This window comes from Oryctolagus cuniculus, chromosome 21 (assembly GCF_964237555.1).
Source record: "Oryctolagus cuniculus chromosome 21, mOryCun1.1, whole genome shotgun sequence".
In the NCBI taxonomy this organism is placed as follows: domain Eukaryota; kingdom Metazoa; phylum Chordata; class Mammalia; order Lagomorpha; family Leporidae; genus Oryctolagus; species Oryctolagus cuniculus.
This window is the reverse complement of record NC_091452.1, coordinates 766165-783468: the sequence shown is the minus strand read 5'-3', so window position 1 is coordinate 783468 and position 17304 is coordinate 766165. Positions and strand designations below refer to the sequence as shown.

The 17304-nt window shown below is 48.3% G+C and overlaps 1 protein-coding gene across 19 annotated transcripts in view; it reads right to left on the bottom strand.

Moving 5' to 3' along the window:
• GOLGA3 (golgin A3) overlaps positions 1-17304 on the bottom strand; it is a 51264-nt gene that overhangs the window by 21334 nt on the left and 12626 nt on the right. For all 19 annotated transcript variants that reach the window (XR_011385107.1, XR_011385108.1, XM_070065709.1 and 16 more), the window contains 6 exons: positions 15595-15707; positions 12369-13024; positions 11909-12020; positions 7746-8052; positions 5042-5244; positions 3046-3183 (listed from right to left, as the gene is read on the bottom strand). Coding sequence is in view for 17 of the 19 variants with exons in the window: in XM_070065709.1 (XP_069921810.1) it covers positions 3046-3183; positions 5042-5244; positions 7746-8052; positions 11909-12020; positions 12369-13024; positions 15595-15707 (1529 nt within the window). In the remaining 2 variants the exon portion in view is untranslated. The remainder of the gene's footprint in view (positions 1-3045; positions 3184-5041; positions 5245-7745; positions 8053-11908; positions 12021-12368; positions 13025-15594; positions 15708-17304) is intronic.

Genomic DNA, 17304 nt, shown 5'->3' with positions numbered 1-17304 from the left:
CAGCCAACTGGGGAGTGAACCAGTGGATGGAAGACCTCTCTCTCTGCCTCTCCTTCTCTCTCTGTGTAACTCTGACTTTCAAATAAATAAGTAAATCTTAAAAAAAAAAAAAAAAAAAAAAAAGAAAAGAAAAGAAAAGAAAAAGGAAGCTCAGAGAAGTTAAGGAATCACCCAGGGTCTTACAACTTCTTAAAGAACAGCACAGGGGACGGGTGTTAACACACCACTTGGGACACCCTCATCTCCTATCCAGATGCCTGGTTTTGGACTTCTGCTCTACTTCCAGTCCAGCTTACTGCTCATGTGCAGCCTGGAGGCAGCTATGACTGTTCAAGTACTGGGATCCCTGCCATCCATGTCGGAGACACAAATGCAGTTCTGGGCTCCGGGCTTAGGCCTAGCCCAGCCTGGGCTGTAGCAAGCATCTGGGGAGTAAAGAAGTGGATGAAAGAACTCAACTCTGTCAACTTGTCTGTATCTCTCAAATAAATAAAATAAACATAAAAAAGAAGACAAGTTTCTGAGTTGGGGTGGAAACTCCTGCATTTGCTGCTGTTTGAGATGATCTGTGGAGGAAGCCGGCAGCATTAACAGACTCCACGCAGCAGCTAAAAGTCAGACAGCAATGGGGGTGGGGCAACCAGAAAACACTTCCTATCAGTGGCTCAGAAACAGGTGTCACTAGTGCATCCCTGTCCCCTTTGCACCCAGCACTATCCCCAACTGGCAACAACCAATGACCAGGGATCGAGGCCAGAGGCAGGGTTGAGTGAATAGGAGTTCCTGGTCACCACAGATACCAAAGAGACACAAAGAGTGGGATCCCAAAACTTAAAGTAGCTACCACTGCACACTGCACAGAATATTTAAATATCACATTCAAAAAAGTAATATTTTAGATGAAGTGTATAAAAACAAAATATACGAGTACTTTATAGTAAAAAATATATATATTTATACCAGTATGTACGGGGGCCTTCAAAAAGTTGATGCATATTGAGAAAAAAATTTTTAAAAGATTTATTTATTTGAGAGTTGGAGTTATACAGAGAGAGAAGGAGAGGCAGAGATAAAGAGAGGTCTTCCATCCACTGGTTCACTCTCCAAACGGCTGCAATAGGTGGATGTCAATCCAAACCCAGGAGCCAAGAGCTTCCTCTGGCTCTTCCTAAGTGGGTGCAGAGGCCCAAGGACTTGGGCCATCTTCTGCTGCTTTCCCAGGCCACAGCAGAGAGCTGGATTGGAAGTGCAACAGTCAGGACTCGAACCGGTGCCCATATGGGATGCTGGCACTGCAGGCGGCGGCTTTACCCACTATGCCACAGTGCCGGCCCCTATGAAAAAGTTAAGCATAGATTTCAAAACTTTTGTACTAGGGGTCAGAGCTGTGGCACAGTGTGTAAAGCTGCCACCTGTGGCTCCAGTATTCCATATGGGTGCCAATTCAAGTCTCAGCTGCTCCACTTCCGATCCAGCTCCCTGTTAATGGCCTGGGAAAACAGCTAAAGATGGTCCAAGTAAGTGCTTGGGCCCCTGCTTCCGTGCGGGAGACCAGATGAGGCTCCCTGGCTCCTGGCACCTGACTTTAACCTGGCCCAGCTCTGGCAGTTGCGGACATCTGGTGGGGGTAGTGAAGCAGCGGATAGAAGATCTCTCTCTGTCTATCTCTTTCTGCGTGTTTAACTCTGACTCTCAATTAAATTAACCTTTAAAAATTTTTTTGCATTAAAACTTAATTTTAAAATATTTAAATTTTAACTTATTCACTTCAGTGGCAGGAATAGGGAGGGAGAGAAGGAGAGAGCGAAAGGAAGAAAGGGGGAGGGGGAGGAGAAAATGGAGAGAGGGGCAGAGGGGGAAAGAGAAAGCACTTAAGCTGTCATCCAATGGCTACTTCCCAAACATCCACAAGAGCTGGGTTCCTGTCAAAGCCAGAAGCCAGAAACTCAATCAAGGTTTTCCACATGGGTGGCAGGGACCCAAGAACTTCAGCCTTCATCACTGTCTCCCAGGATGCATATTAGCAGGAAGTTGGAATTGGACTAAAACCTGGGCACACTCTGCTATGGATCACAGGCATCTTAACCACTTAAATGCCCAGCCCTAAACTTACATGAAAAATTTTATCATTCCATCAACTTTTCTTTTTATAAATTTTGATTCAAATCAGGGTAAATTCTCTTTTTTTAAATTTTCATTTACCTAAAAGACAAAGAGAGGCCAGTGCTGTGGTGCAGCCACAGCCTGCAGCACCAGCATGCCACACAAGCACCAGTTCAAGTCCCAGCTGCTCCACTTCCAATCCAGCTCCCTGCTAATGCACCTAGGAAAACAGCAGAAGATGGCCCAAGCACTAGGGCCCCTGCATCCACATGGGAGACCCAGAAGCTCCTGGCTCCTGGATCTGGATCATCCCAGCTCTGGCCACCATGGCCATCTGGGGAGTGAAGCAGCAGTGGATGGAAGATCTCTCCCTCCCTCCCTTTCTCTAAATAAAAAAATAAATACATCTTTAAAAAAAAAAAAAAAAGGCAAAGAGACAGACAAGGCGATCTCTCATCTCTGGCTCACTCCTCAAATGCCTACAATAGTCTGTGGTGGCCAGGCCAAAGCCAGGAGCCAGAAACTGAATCCAGGTTTCCCAAGTGAGTGGCAAGGACCCAAGTACTTGTATCATCACTGCTGTCTCCCAGGGCGTGCGCCCATAAACAGGAAGCCGGAATTGGAAGCAGAGCCAGGATTCAAACCCAGGCACTCGGAGATGGGATGCAAGCATCACAGGAAGCAGGTAACTGCTGCACCAAACACCTGCCCCATCGATGAACTTTTCTATATAGGTATATAAAAATATTACATAAAAATGTGTTCGAATGTTACATGATCACACATACTCAAAAACACGTAGTTTTATATCCCCACAGAATACGTGTCTAATCTATACGTATCGTATTTACGACTGAAGTATATTTGTAAGTTCTTCCATTTAGCAGCATGACCCAAAGCCAGATAAACATCACTAGCTCCTTCCCCCGGGGCAGCCCTCACCTCAATGCTCTGCAGCTGGGCGGCCACACGCTCCTTCTCCTTGATGGACCTGTGCTGCGTGTCTGCCAGCCGGTGGGACAAGGATACGTTCTCAAGTTTCAGGTGCTCCAGGAGGCCTGCCTGGGTCATCTGTCCGACCTTCAAGGAAAGCATGCGCAAGGTGAAAGCCTACTCACTCTCATGCCAGAGGTGCAGACCAGCCCATGCCCAGGCTACCAGGGTGAGGGTCTTGGCCTAGTGACAGCTACTAGCTGCTCCTCTCAGCACTGCCCAAGGCAGGGACAACCCTGCCTGCCTCGCAACTTCCCAGGACTCACTCACACAAGCCTTGTACTCCACTGCAGGTCAGATGACCTGGGTTCTATGAGTATCGGAGAAGGCGGCTAGTGGCCCTGAAACCAGTGGTCGCCACACCTGACACTGCAATCTGTGAAGGGGTCCACACACAAGCCCCCAGTGAAGGTGTACCTCTGAATCCCACAGGTGAAGACCTTATCTGAACTGACCCAAGTCTAGCAGAAATGCATCAGGCCCACCCAACAAATAGTCACAGACAGCCCTGACCAGAAGCTGTCTGCTTGGGACAAAGTAAGAACTCAAAAGCGTGATGGTAGATGGGTCTGTGGCTGACCCTCTAGGTCCAGTGAACGTCCCCAGACTGGCAAGATGCCCACATGTGACAGAGCTGTGGGCTTTGGGTCAGGGTCGGGACTGTTTCAAGACAAGTGAAAAATAAACGTTACCTTGTATGCTCCTTCCTTTTGAAATCTGGGTATAGGAAACATGCTACAATCTATAATGAACAAATGTAGAATCTGGCTCCCTAAGGTACTGGAAAAAAGCAGCTGAGGTTCTCCAATTGCACTCACTGACTCTTCCTCTACTCTTACGCTCCCAAGTATACTTCTGACTCATGTCAGGATCCAACATCTGGCTTCCTCTTTTACACACTTTATGCTCCATATAACTAACTACACTCCACTTAGCTTAAAAAGCATGTAATTTGTGTAATGATTTATTTCCAAGTATGTAATGATTTATTTCCAAGTATATTTTAAGTAGGACAGACGCTTTCCTGTTTGGTCCTTTCACTTTTAAAGTATGTAACATAAATTTAAGAAAATATCTATTTTGTATACTTGTAAATTCCAGACACAAAAGAAAGGTAACATCTGGTGGAATTAATATTTTAAATCCTGTACCTGAGTTTTCATAAACCCACATGGTCTGATCTGGGAAAGCCCACAGCTGAATTCTCAAAAGGTTGTGACCAAGGGGCTCTTTAGCATCCTCATCCCCCTGTGCTTCGGGGCTAAGATCCGCAGCAGCAACTCGCCTACCCTCCCCAAGTGTCTCCAAAGCACACGAAGAGGCTGCTGCGGCACAGGGACCAGCACAGACACCACGTTCCTTCTGTTCCAGACACACAGATGACACAGCTCCCACCCATGCGAAATCAGAAGTTGACATCGTCTGTGCAGCCACTAACAAAATGGACAAGGCAGCAAGGAGAATGTTTCCCACACGTCGTCGGGAACAAGAGTCCGCACTGGAAAGATCTGGTCACTGTGTGTTACTCAGAGTCCAAACAGCCACAGAAAGTGACCATTCCCTGCTGAAAGAGAACGTCTGCTCCAGGCTGTCAGCTCCAGAACAGGGAGAGCAGCAGGAGAGTCCTGAGGCCCACGCAGATGTGGGCCTGAGGATCAAGGCCAAACAACGCAAGTCACCCCGAGAGAAGAATGGGACCTATTAAACACCATCCCCTCCACAGAATTAAAAATGCTTAAGCAGAAGGGACGGCCTTGGAGAGAGGCTCCCACAAAGGGCAGCATGGAATACATGGATGGTTAGCAGATTTTAAATAAACAGCATCTGTGATATCTAAAAACAGAAAAGTCTTTTTAATTTAGCAAAACAGCATTGTTCTACATGGAAATGTGAGGATATGGGGTCACCTGCCTGTGTCTCCCCTGAAAGGGGCCTTGCCACATACCTGGATGTGGGCCATCTCGCCCTGCAGCCTGACCCGGGCCTCCTGAGCCAGGGCAAGCTGTTGCTGGTACCACTGCCGGACATTCTGCAGAGATGAGATTTCAGCCTGTGAAGCCTTGAGCTTGCTGGTCAGGGTTGTGCGTTCCAGCTGCACTTGCTGGAGCTGGCTCTGCAGGGCCGTCATCTGCTGTCGTAGGTCATGCACTGCAAGTGAGCAAGCACAGGCAGCTCAGACCAACAACCATCAATGGGAGAGTCACAGCTCTGTAAGGACGTCTGACAAAAAGTCTCTGCAGAGAGCAAGCAACACAGTTGTTTCTGGTGGTTCTCAGCGGTCAGACTTCAGGAAGTCACCGTGAACACTGAGTACTGAACCACTGCTCCTGGGAAACATGGAGCTAGGCTCCTGGAAGCCTCTGGTCCCCTTTCCATCAACTAACAAACACATAACCTTCATTTATGTGCAGTTCTGTTCAAAGGCACCTTATTTAATAGATATGGTTTATTCATTAACACTGAGTTTGCTGCTGGCCACTAACTCAGCCAGCATGTCTGAATGAAGCTTCTCTAACAAATGTGTCTTCTGACACACAGGACCTGCCTCCTTGCTCTTGAGAACACCAGAGTTGTGAGCCACTTTCAATAGCAAAACCACCAAAGAAGACACAAAAACACACCACAAAAAGAACACCTGTTCACAGTCTGAGCTGCATGTCCAGTCTCAGCTGGAACAGGGCATCAGCTCAATTTTTTTGCCACTCTGCCCATGAAGTACCTTGAGTGCTGATTGTGGATCTACAAATAAATCAAAGTAGGCAAAATCAATGGAATCTATGATGCTGAGAATTAACTGAGCACCCATAAAATTGATGTGGACACTGTGGCTGTTGCCGTCCATCAGCCAACAACACACTTGGTTAACTCTACACGGATAAACCATGGTTTGCACATGATCAACTCTCAGCATTAAGAAGGGGAAAGTGGGAGGTCAGAAAGAAAGGACAAAGCCACAGACACCCAGATAACAGTACAGATAAAATCAGTCACATAGTTTTAAATGTAAATTGCTGGCCGGCGCCGTGGCTCACTAGGCTAATCCTCCGCCTAGCGGCGCCGGCACACCGGGTTCTAGTCCCGGTCGGGGCGCCGGATTCTGTCCCGGTTGCCCCTCTTCCAGGCCAGCCCTCTGCTGTGGCCAGGGAGTGCAGTGGAGGATGGCCCAGGTGCTTGGGCCCTGCACCCCATGGGAGACCAGGAAAAGCACCTGGCTCCTGGCTCCTGCCATCGGATCAGCGCGGTGCGCCGGCCGCAGCGCGCCGGCCGCGGCGGCCATTGGAGGGTGAACCAACGGCAAAAGGAAGACCTTTCTCTCTGTCTCTCTCTCTCACTGTCCACTCTGCCTGTCAAAAAAAAAAAAAAAAAAAAAAAAGTAAATTGCACCCAATATTTAAGAAAACATTTACCATTCTAAAGACGTTTTTCAGAAACTTTAAATAGAAAAGACTGAACAGGATGTCTGAGAGGCCATGGCCGGCGCGTCTCAAGTGCTCTGTGCTGGAAGTGATGTTCCAGAGGTGAAGCAGCACCCTCTCGTTGCTCTGCTCCATTCCGACTCCAGCATGGAGCAGACACTGGCCCTCGGCTGTGCTCAGCACTGAGCAGCCCCATGGAAATCAAGGACAGTGTCGCTGTCTGCAGCCCTGCAGGTGAGCCTTGCAACCCCAGAGTTACGAAACTACTCTGGTGTTTGGAACTTTCTATATTTTACAATTTTTCATAAGGGACTGGATACTGTAAAATACTCAAAGATGGAAAAATTAATAGCACCGAGAGTCTATCAACTTCCTCAGCTGGTTCTTTCTCCTTTCCAGTTCTAGAACACAGGCTCTGCCAGCAGCTTGTCACTGCTGGCTTTCAGGTCGTCAGATCTGAAACCTGGTCTCACAGTGAGACTCGAGGTCATGGAGACTTTTCCCACGGTGGCCGCACCACAGCCCTCCTAAGGCTCCTACATCTGGAGTTCTGGAGAGGAAAGCTTCACCTAAGCAGCATGAGCTGGCTCGATCCTATACCCCTTGGGGCTTTGATCCTTATCTCCCACCCCACTTCAGGCTGTCTTCCTAGTGCTAGTCCAACAGCATGTTCCAAACAGGCCGACCAGTCCTCTCAATGCCTGCTGGATGCCACAGTGTGGCCTCAGGGGCTGGCTCAGGAAGACAAGGAGGCCAAGAGTGCCTCAGGGAGAGCAGGCAGCCAGAGGAGAGGGAGAAGCAAGGAACCACATGCAGGCCACTCTCTAGGCAAGCCTTACAGGGAACTGACCAGACCACGTCACTAAACTTAAGAAACACAGAAAAAACAGCAGGTTGCTTCTGAATGTTTTAAATAATCGGTGATTCTATGGCAAGTAGGCAGCTCTACTGCCCCAGCTAACAATGGACTTCCACAGCAGGGTGCGTGGCAAGGATCGCTACTGACCATCAGGGATGCAAAGTCAGCTTCTTCTAGGACTTAATTTATCTCACTGAGTGCTCAGACAAAACTTACAGAATTCCATGACTCCAGAAAGTAGATACCTGTATGTCAATTACAAACCAATACAACTGTCCAAGTCACATGAGCAAGATGGCACAGCAGTCACCACCCCCCCAACTTGTGGGGCAACCACACAGGGTCAACAGGAAGCAGACACCTGTGCCTCTCACCTGTGTTATCCTTGCTGAGGATGCTTTTCTGCATGTCCTCAACTTTGGCCATGAGTCTCTGGTACTGCTCCTCTGCCACCTGCAAGTCACTGTTAGAGGATGCCAGGCTGGCATTTTTGGCTTCCAGAGTGTTCTGCAGATCAGTCATGGCTCGCTCCAGATCCCAGCAGGACTGCTTCAAGGTATCCACTTCTGAGCTGAGTGAGTCCTGCTTCCGCTGGCTGCTGCGGCTGTGTTCCACCTGTGCCTGCAGCCGTGTGCTGAGGGCAGCCATCTGGGCCTGCAGCTCGGCCTTCTCTTTCAGCGCCTGAAAAGATCCCCAAACAACCACTCTTTCAGGAAAATGAGTCCCTTCCATTCAGTGTATTCACAAGACTGAGAAACCCTCCTGGTGAAATAAAGAAGAGTGCCTGGCAGGTGAGCCTGGTTTTTTTTTTTTTTTTTTTTTTTTTTTTTTAATTTATTTATTTGACAGATAGAATTAGACAGTGAGAAAGAAAGCCAGAGAGAAAGGTCTTCCTTTCGTTGGTTCACCCCCCAAATGGCCGCTACGGCCAGAGCTATACCGATCCGAAGCCAGGAGCCAGGTGATTCCTCCTGGTCTCCCATGCGGGTGCAGGGGCCCAAGCACTTGGGCCATTCTCCACTGCCTTCCAGGGCCACAGTAGAGAGCTGGACTGGAAGAGGAGCAACCGCGGCTAGAACCTGGTGCCCACATTGGATGCCAGTGCTGCAGGCAGAGGATTAACCAAGTGAGCCATGGCACCGGGCCCCATGAGCCTAGTATTGAAACACTATGTTCCCAAGCCACTCAGTTACTCCACCATGACAGTCACCCAGAAGAGGAGGACTGTCCCAACAGGTCCAAGGGGTAGGAGGAGACCGTGCTGCACCTGCACTGGAAGCACTTGTTCACTTGCAAGGACACACCCATGCACACACCAAGGAAAGACAACAGGTGGTGAGGGATCCGTAAAGATAAAAGATCTGAAGGAAAATGGACAGAAAATACCTGCAAGAAAAGCCTATTTTCAGACAGTATTTTATACTCTGTGTGTGTGTGTGGGTGCAACTCAGGATAGAGTTGGTCTTCTGTATATAAACTTAAAAATGAATTGTAATGAAGAATGGGATGGGAGAGGGAGTAGGAGGTGGACTGGGAGGGCGGGCATCGAGGGAAGAACTACTATATTCCTAAAGCTGTACCTATGAAAATCGTATTCATTAATAAAAGGTTTCTTCTTCTTCTTCTTTTTTTTTTTTTTTTGACAGGCAGAGTGGAGAGTGAGAGAGAGAGACAGAGAGAAAGGTCTTCCTTTGCCGTTGGTTCACCCTCCAATGGCCGCTGCGGCCGGCGCACCACGCTGATCCGATGGCAGGAGCCAGGAGCCAGGTGCTTTTCCTGGTCTCCCATGGGGTGCAGGGCCCAAGCACCTGGGCCATCCTCCACTGCACTCCCTAGCCACAGCAGAGGGCTGGCCTGGAAGAGGCGCCGGCCTAATAAAAGGTTTCTTAAAAAAAAAAAAAGGAAAAAAGAGCCGGCGCCGTGGCTCAATAGGCTAATCCTCCACCTTGCGGCGCCGGCACACCAGGTTCTAGTCCCGGTTGGGGCGCCGGATTCTGTCCCGGTTGCCCCTCTTCCAGGCCAGCTCTCTGCTATGGCCAGGGAGTGCAGTGGAGGATGGCCCAGGTGCTTGGGCCCTGCACCCCATGGGAGACCAGGAAAAGCACCTGGATCCTGGCTCCTGCCATCGGATCAGCGCGGTGCGCCGGCTGCAGCGGCGGCCATTGGAGGGTGAACCAACGGCAAAGGAAGACCTTTCTCTCTCTGTCTCTCTCTCTCACTGTCCACTCTGCCTGTCAAAAAAAAAAAAAAAAAAAAGGAAAAAAGCCTGTTGTTACCTGAGAGGTTCTGGGAGGCTCCAGCCAGGGCCAATGGACAGGCCAGGAGCAACCCGCTCCCCCTAGGATAAATCAGGGAAGGAGAGGAGAGGCCCCACGAGTGTGCAGAACAGCCATAATGGTGATGAGCCAAGGGCAGAACCCTCCCTCCACTGGAACATTCTGGCCATCCCGAAGTCTAAGGGGCAGGGAGGGTATGTGTGAGAACCCAACTCCACACATTCAGGGAAAACTAACATTACAGAGACAAACAACACATTCAACAAAGAACATCCAAAGAAACTGAGCTAACTGAGTAAGTGTAATTTATTTAAATGTCTGCAGACATGCCAGAAAGTTCCATGCCTGTAACCACACACTCAGACTGTGGTCTGCAGCACAGAGCACGGCGAGTGACCTCAGGAGGGTGAGCAGCTCAAGAGCAGGGACAGCAAGTAGCGGTCCTGACAGTCCCAGGGCCTGAGGACACAGGGTGACAATGCATCTGAACAAACAGTGGAAGCTGTGGACAACCAAATCCACTCTGTTGAAATCTCTTTAGCAGAGAGCTGTATGTACTGCACAGTGGTTGTCTGTGTCTCAGGACCGGACTCAATGGCAAAGTAAGTGGTCACAGAGAGCTCTTCTTACCTGAGTGGCTCTGCCTACGCCCATGACCTCTGCAGCACACAAACATCATGCTATGTGTACCTCCTTTCACTCTCGACAAAAGTACACAGCTCAGTTCCACTGAACACATTATCCTCAAACTCTTAATAAAAAATCTAGTCTCTGTCATCAATACAAGTGCATACAACAAAATAACAAAGAGAAGCTGAAAACTGTAAAATGATGCTTCAGGTAAATGCTAATAAGACACAGCAAAACTAATAATGGATGAAAAAGAACCCGATGCAGGAAGGAATATAGGGAAAGGCTGACCAGTGGTAGGAGAAATGAGTTCTAGAGTTCAAGTGCATGGTACAGTGTCCAGAGATGAAGATCACACACATTTCAAAACAGCGGGATGGGGGCCGGTGCTGTGGTGCAGTGGGTAAAGCCACCACCTGGAGTGCCGGCATCCCATATGGAATGTTGCACCGGCATGGAAGACCAGGAAGAAGCTCCTGACTCCTGGCTTCGGATCAGCACAGCTCCAGCCGTTGTGGCCATCTGGGGAGTGAACCAGTGGATGGATGACTCTCTCTCTGCCTCTCCTTCTCTCTTTGTGTAAATCTTTCAAATAAATAAATAAATCTTTAAAAAAATGAAATGGTGTCCATAAATATGCACAATTTTTATGTACTGAAGATTTACAAAAAATTTTATTGAAGAAAAGTAAAACCCACTGTAAGAAAGTATCAAAAGGATGAGGATGAAAACCTTACTATACAAGACAAGGTACAATCTACCAAAAGAATTTATTTTTTACAGACTAGTGGGTACCTAACACTGGGCAGATCTGGATGGAGACACAGGGAAAACTGACACATGAACCATCAGAGCAGAGCAGGACACCTCTCCCTATACGGGTGCTGCTTTGAGTCCCAGCTATTCCACTTTAGACCCAGCTCCATGCTAATGTGCCTGGGAAGGCAGAGGACCTGCATTCATGTGGAAGACCCAGAAGAAGCTCCTGGCTCCTGGCTTCAGGTTGGCTCAGCTCCAGCCATTGTGGCCAATTGGGGAGTAAACCAGTGGATGGAAGATCTCTCTCCCTCTGTTTCTCCCTCTTTTTCTCTGTAACTCTACTTTTCAAATAAAGTAAATCTTAAAAAAAAGAAAAATAAGATTCATTTATTGATTTGAAAAGCAGAGAAATGGAAGAGGAGAGGAGAGAAGAGAGAGAAATTATCTTCCATCTGCTGATTCACTCCCCAAATGACCACAACAGCCAGGTTTGGGCCAGGCCATAAAGCAGGTGCCAGGAACCAGGAAATCCATCTGGGTCTCTTATGTGGGTGGCAGGGGCCCAAGTACTTGGGCTATCTTTCACTGTTTTCCCAGGCCATTAGCAGGGAGCTGGATCAGAAAGAGTCTTGGCACTCTGATATGGGATGCCAGCAGCACAAGCAGTGGCTTAACTCACTGCACAATGTCATCCCAAGGACAACTCTCTTTGCGAGGCTGACAAACCAAGCAGACAAAACATGGAAGGATACAGAACTTTTGGCAAAGCCAGCATGGCTTATTCTTAATGACTGTGAACTTTACCCAACAAAGAGGAAATGCATATTCTTCTCAGACTTGGCACATTTAAACATCAATCAAATATCCATTACCTGACTAGCCTCCAACGATACAGCTTCCAGCTGTCCTTCAAGTCTCATTTTTTCTTTAAGAACCTGCAACATTTCATCCTGAGTCCCAGCAACAGAGCTTTCCACGGATATACTGGAGAACAAAGGCACAAAGATCAGGTGGTGGGAAAACAGGGTGAGCATCACTTTCCCTCTGTACTTCAGTGGAAGGCTAAAGCTTACGCCAGTGCCACCCACCACTGAACTGCTGCCAACGCAGCCAGCATCACCAGCCATCGCCCAGTCAGAGCAGTCTCCTGGGATGCAGCACACAGAAGTATTTGTGCAGACACTCACGGATGAGATCTATTTCTTTATTTCTTATGAAGCAACAGGGCTGTATATGGGCAAAACGCTGGTTAGGAAAGAAAAGCAACATTTCACAGCCAGGGTCCAGAGAGTAAGGGCTAAGGCCACGCCTCTGCCTGCCCACTGCCCCCACCTGCTGCAGATGCTGTCTCTTCGGCTCCGCACCTCCCCGTTGACATCCTGTCCCTGATCTTGGTGTTCAGCAGCAGCAGCCTGCAGTACATCCTTAATCGAGGGGAACTGGCCCAGGACATCTGCAGCAATCTCCTGTCCGTTGATCACATAGGAAGCTTCCTGTGTGCCCACTGGGCTCACCACAGCAGCACAGGTCCTGCGAGCAGAGGTGCTGCTGTATGAGGAGCTGTCACTCTCGTTCCCATCTGCCTCAGACACGCTGTCTCCTGTCAGGGAGGCGTTCTCCAGATGGTCGTCAGTCTCAGGAGCCAGGCTGATCTCAGACACAAGGGCCATTGCGCTGCTTCTGCTTGGCCTCAGGGAGGCCCTGGTAGAGTCACTGGCAGGGACACTACCACCAGGACCTCCAGCACCTGAGTCTTCAGTTCTGTAATCAGCCAGAGATCGTATTTTGCTTGATTTTGAACCTTTCTTCTCCTTAGGGTGTGCCAGGAGCCCTAAACTGCCTACTTTTGGCCCCCGAGGGACACTGGTGCGTAGGAATGAATATTCTTTTGTCATAGCCAGGGTACTGGCCCTTGGTAAGTTTTCTGGGTTTAACATGAGCTCAGGATCAAGTGTGCTAAAAAGTCTCATTTTTGTTGGTTGATTGGACTGAAAAGGAAACAAAAATAAAAAAATTATTTAAAATAGAATTTAAAATTAACAAGCAGCATCCTCAAACCATTCTTTAGACAGACTGATGAACACAGCGTATCTATCTCCAGATGGCAGCTCAACCTCTTACGTAACAACGCTGGCCCCAGATAAAATTCTTCACACAGATTAGACATACAAGTTTCTAAAATGGAAAAAAAAATCTTAAATTTTTTTTTTTTTTTTTTTTTTTTTTTGGACAGGCAGAGTGGACAGTGAGAGAGAGAGAGAGAAAGGTCTTCCTTTGCCTTTGGTTCACCCTCCAATGCCCGGCGCACCGCGCTGATCCGAAGCCAGGAGCCAGGTGATTTTTCCTGGTCTCCCATGGGGTGCAGGGCCCAAGCACTTGGACCATCCTCCACTGCACTCCCTGGCCACAGCAGAGAGCTGGCCTGGAAGAGGGGCACCCGGGACAGAATCCAGCGCCCTGACCGGGACTAGAACCCGGTGTGCCGGCACCGCAGGTGGAGGATTAGCCTATTGAGCCGCAGCGCCAGCCCCCTTAAATTTCCACATTTGGAATTTTACATTTAACTCCTGATAATCAGGCTGGACCTGGGAAGTGCAGCGCAGGCTCTGCAGGATGAGTCCTGCAGTGGATACCACCTGACTTACCACATGGCCACTGAGTCATCTCTGGCAAGTTCTTGACCACTGATGCTCAGTTTACTCTTCTTTTTTTGTTTTTTCTTTTTTTTTTTTTTTAAGATTTATTTATTTATTTGAAAGTCAGAATTACATAAAGAGGAGAGGCAGAGAGAGGTCTTCCATCTACTGATTCACTCCCTAGATGGCCGCAAATGGCTGGAGCTGTGCCGATCCAAAGTCAGGAGACCAGAGCCAGGAGCTTTTTCCGGGTCTCCCATGTGGGTACAGGGCCCAAGGACTTAGGCCATCTTCTACTGCTTTCCCAGGCCATAGCAGAGAGCTGGATTGGAAGTGGAGCATCCGGGACTTGAACCAGCGCCCATATGGGATGCCGGTGCTTCAGGCCAGGGGGTTAACCCACCGCACCACAGCACTGGCCCCCAGTTTACTCTTCTGAAGTGTCACTTGCTTCCCCTCGTTGTTGCAACGTTTGTATTAGATGAAGTTGTAGGAAACGCATGGTAACGCCTCACACAGAATAACTGCTGATTATCTACTAACATTCTGATTGTTTCAGCAAGCCCCAGTCTCCCTGACCACGCGTGAGGCCGTCCTCTGCTCAGGGCCTTGAAGCCTGCTCCCTGTTCATTAGGTACAGAGCATAAACACCTTCAAAGCAACACCTTCCTCCTGGGAAAAAGAATGGCTAACCCTTGGGGCCGGCACCGTGGTGCCGTAGGTTAATCCTCTGCCTGCGATGCGGGCCTCCCATATGGGCGCCGGTTCTAGTACCAGCTGCCCGTCTACCAATTCAGCTCTCTGCAGCAGAAGATGGCCCAAGTGCTTGGGCCCCTGCACCCACATAGGAGACCGGGAAGAAACACCTGGCTCCTGGCTTTGGATCAGAGCAGCTTTGGCCATTGTGGCCATCTGGGGAGTGAACCAATGGAAGGAAGACCTTTCTCTCTGTCTCTCCCTCTCACTGTCTGTAACTCTACCTCTCAAATAAATAAAAAAAAAAAAAAGAAAAGAAAAGAAAAAGAATGACCCCTAATGGAGACCACCACTGCTAACTCTCTCATGACAGCCCTTTTTAAAAGTTAGCTTGCTTGGGGCAGCACATAGGTTAATCCTCCACCTGCAGCACTGGCATCCCATATGGGCGCCGGTTCTAGTCCGAGCTTCTCCTCTTCCATCCAGCTCTCTGCTATGGCCTGGGAAAGCAGAAGATGGCCCGAGTCCTTGGTTCACTGCACCCACATGGGAGACCCGGAAAAAGCTCCTGGCTCCTGGCTTCGGATTGGCACAGCTCCGGCCACGGCAGCCATTTGGGGAGTGAACCAGTGGATGAAAGATATCTATCTATCTATCTATCTATCTATCTATCTATCTCTTTCTCTCCCCCCCCACCCCATTGTCTGTAACTCTACCTCTCAAATAAATAAAAATCTTAAAAAAAAAAGTTAGCTTGCCTTTAATGTTAATCTAATTTGAAAATCTTCAAATCCTAGAAGAACTGTGAATGAACAGTCTTCATATACATACTTCTTGCCTTTTAATCACTCACATGATTAAAAAGACTTCTTTAATGACCATTGTAACAAGAGTTTTACATCTAAACAAAGTATACTGTATGGATGAGTCAAGTAAGTGTGACAGAGCACACATCACCAACGTGACAATGGCAAAGCTTTACCAGAATGTGTCGCTTACGAAAATACGCTGGAAGACTGGTGGCAAGGGTAGGTAAGTACTTACTTTCCTTGCCTTTCTAATGGTAGACTTAAGTATAAAATGGGCTTGTTCCAAAGGAAGTAGGACAGACAGGGCAGGAGTCAGTCTCCTGCTGAACGTTCAAGGTGTGGGTACACAGGAGGGAGGTTGCCTGACGACAGACTCTCTCAGGAAGCTTTCTCAGAGCACTCAGGAGGGGCACTCACGCGCTCCTGCTGGCGTTTCACTCTGTACTGCTGGAGCTGCTCTTCCAGGCGCTTGCGAGCCTCACGTCGGACTTGCTCTTCCTCCTCCAAGGGCGGTGAAGACTCCACAGAGCCTGCAGTGGGGAAATGTCCATTAGAAAGTCACAAAGTAGCAGGGCACGAAGACCAAATCGGGAACAAGCGCTCGGTCGTCCTGCACTTATTTCATGTTTTAGCAAACAACTCATAGCCATCTAGTTTGAGGACAATTTCCAGATGGAGAGAAAACTGTGAGTCCAGGCCACTGACCAGAGAGGTCAACCTTGCAGGAGATACATTGCCAAAATACGGATGTCTGTTCATGCAAGAGTATACAACCCACTACGGGTATTCAGCTACAAGGACTGGAAATGGGTAGCAAGTGCTTTCTAATAACAAAAAGAATGGAATTTAAAGGAACCCTCAAATCTCAGCACGCTCTAACTCTGCTTCCTGGCCTTACAGAAGATGCTCATGACCTCGCCACCAGGAGCATACAAAAGCAGTTACGATGGAATTACACTTGGGGAGGACTGTCCTGTGTTCATGTGATAGCAACATGAAGTGTTTCATGTATAGTTACTCTGGGGCTAAGAATTGGCCCAAAGCTCATCTCATTTCCTACAGGAAGGAGTCATTTTATAGGGGTGGGTGTTTGGTACAGCAGGCTAAGCTGGTGCTTGGGACACTCACATCCCATTGGTCAGAGAGCCTGGTTCAAGTCACAGCTACTCTGCTTCTAACCTTGCTTTCCACTAATGAGCTTCCTGAGAAGCAGCAGGTGATGGCTCAAATACTTGGGTTCCTGTCACCCACGTAGAAGATCTAGACAGAATTCTCAGCTAACTTCAGCCTGACCCAGCCCTGGTTGTTGAGGTCATTTGAGGACTGGACCTATGGATAGCAACATTCCATCTGTCTCTCTCTTGCTCTTTGCCTTTGAAATAAAATGCAAATAAACGTTAGGGGAAAAAAGTCATGTTATAATACTAAGGTTTTATAAAACCAAGAGTTCTACAAGCTGGCAATACCCATCCATTATTTACTCAAGGATCAAAACCACTGCATGGCCTGACTTCAGGACTCACTGCAGAGGAGCAGCTAAGCAGGAATCTGCGCACGAGAGCCAAGGCTGGCTATGTCCCTTTCCTAACAGATGAGATGCCAGTTCTGGACTCATGCTCAAGGACAGGAAGGGGAACGAATAACATTTTAGCCAAAACCAGAATTTAAAACATCTAAAACCCAAACTTTTTATTTTGGATAATTAAAGGGTTGAATATTGAATGTAAAGAAATGGCAATTACAAACCTAGGACACCCACATCCTGCGTGTGGCAAATCCTTCTTTAATACATCAGCAGACATACCTGCCAGACACCACCAGACGGCCTAGACACTGACCAAAGTAGATACATGAAATAATCTCACAGATTTTCATACACGGCACCCTCTTTAGACATGGATTCTGAGGAGGGAAACAATTATTGTTTTAAATAATCCCAAAAACCGTGGCAGTCACCAAGAAGTTCACTAGGAATTCACCATGATCGTTACTAATCCATGCACTTTATCACTGAAAAGATCTCTAGACCCTTACGCAAAGCTAAGTGGTCCAGGTAGCTTGACCTTCTGAGCAGTAAACTCAGGGACTTGTGACCATCTGGCGGGTAACTCAAATCAACAGAATGGG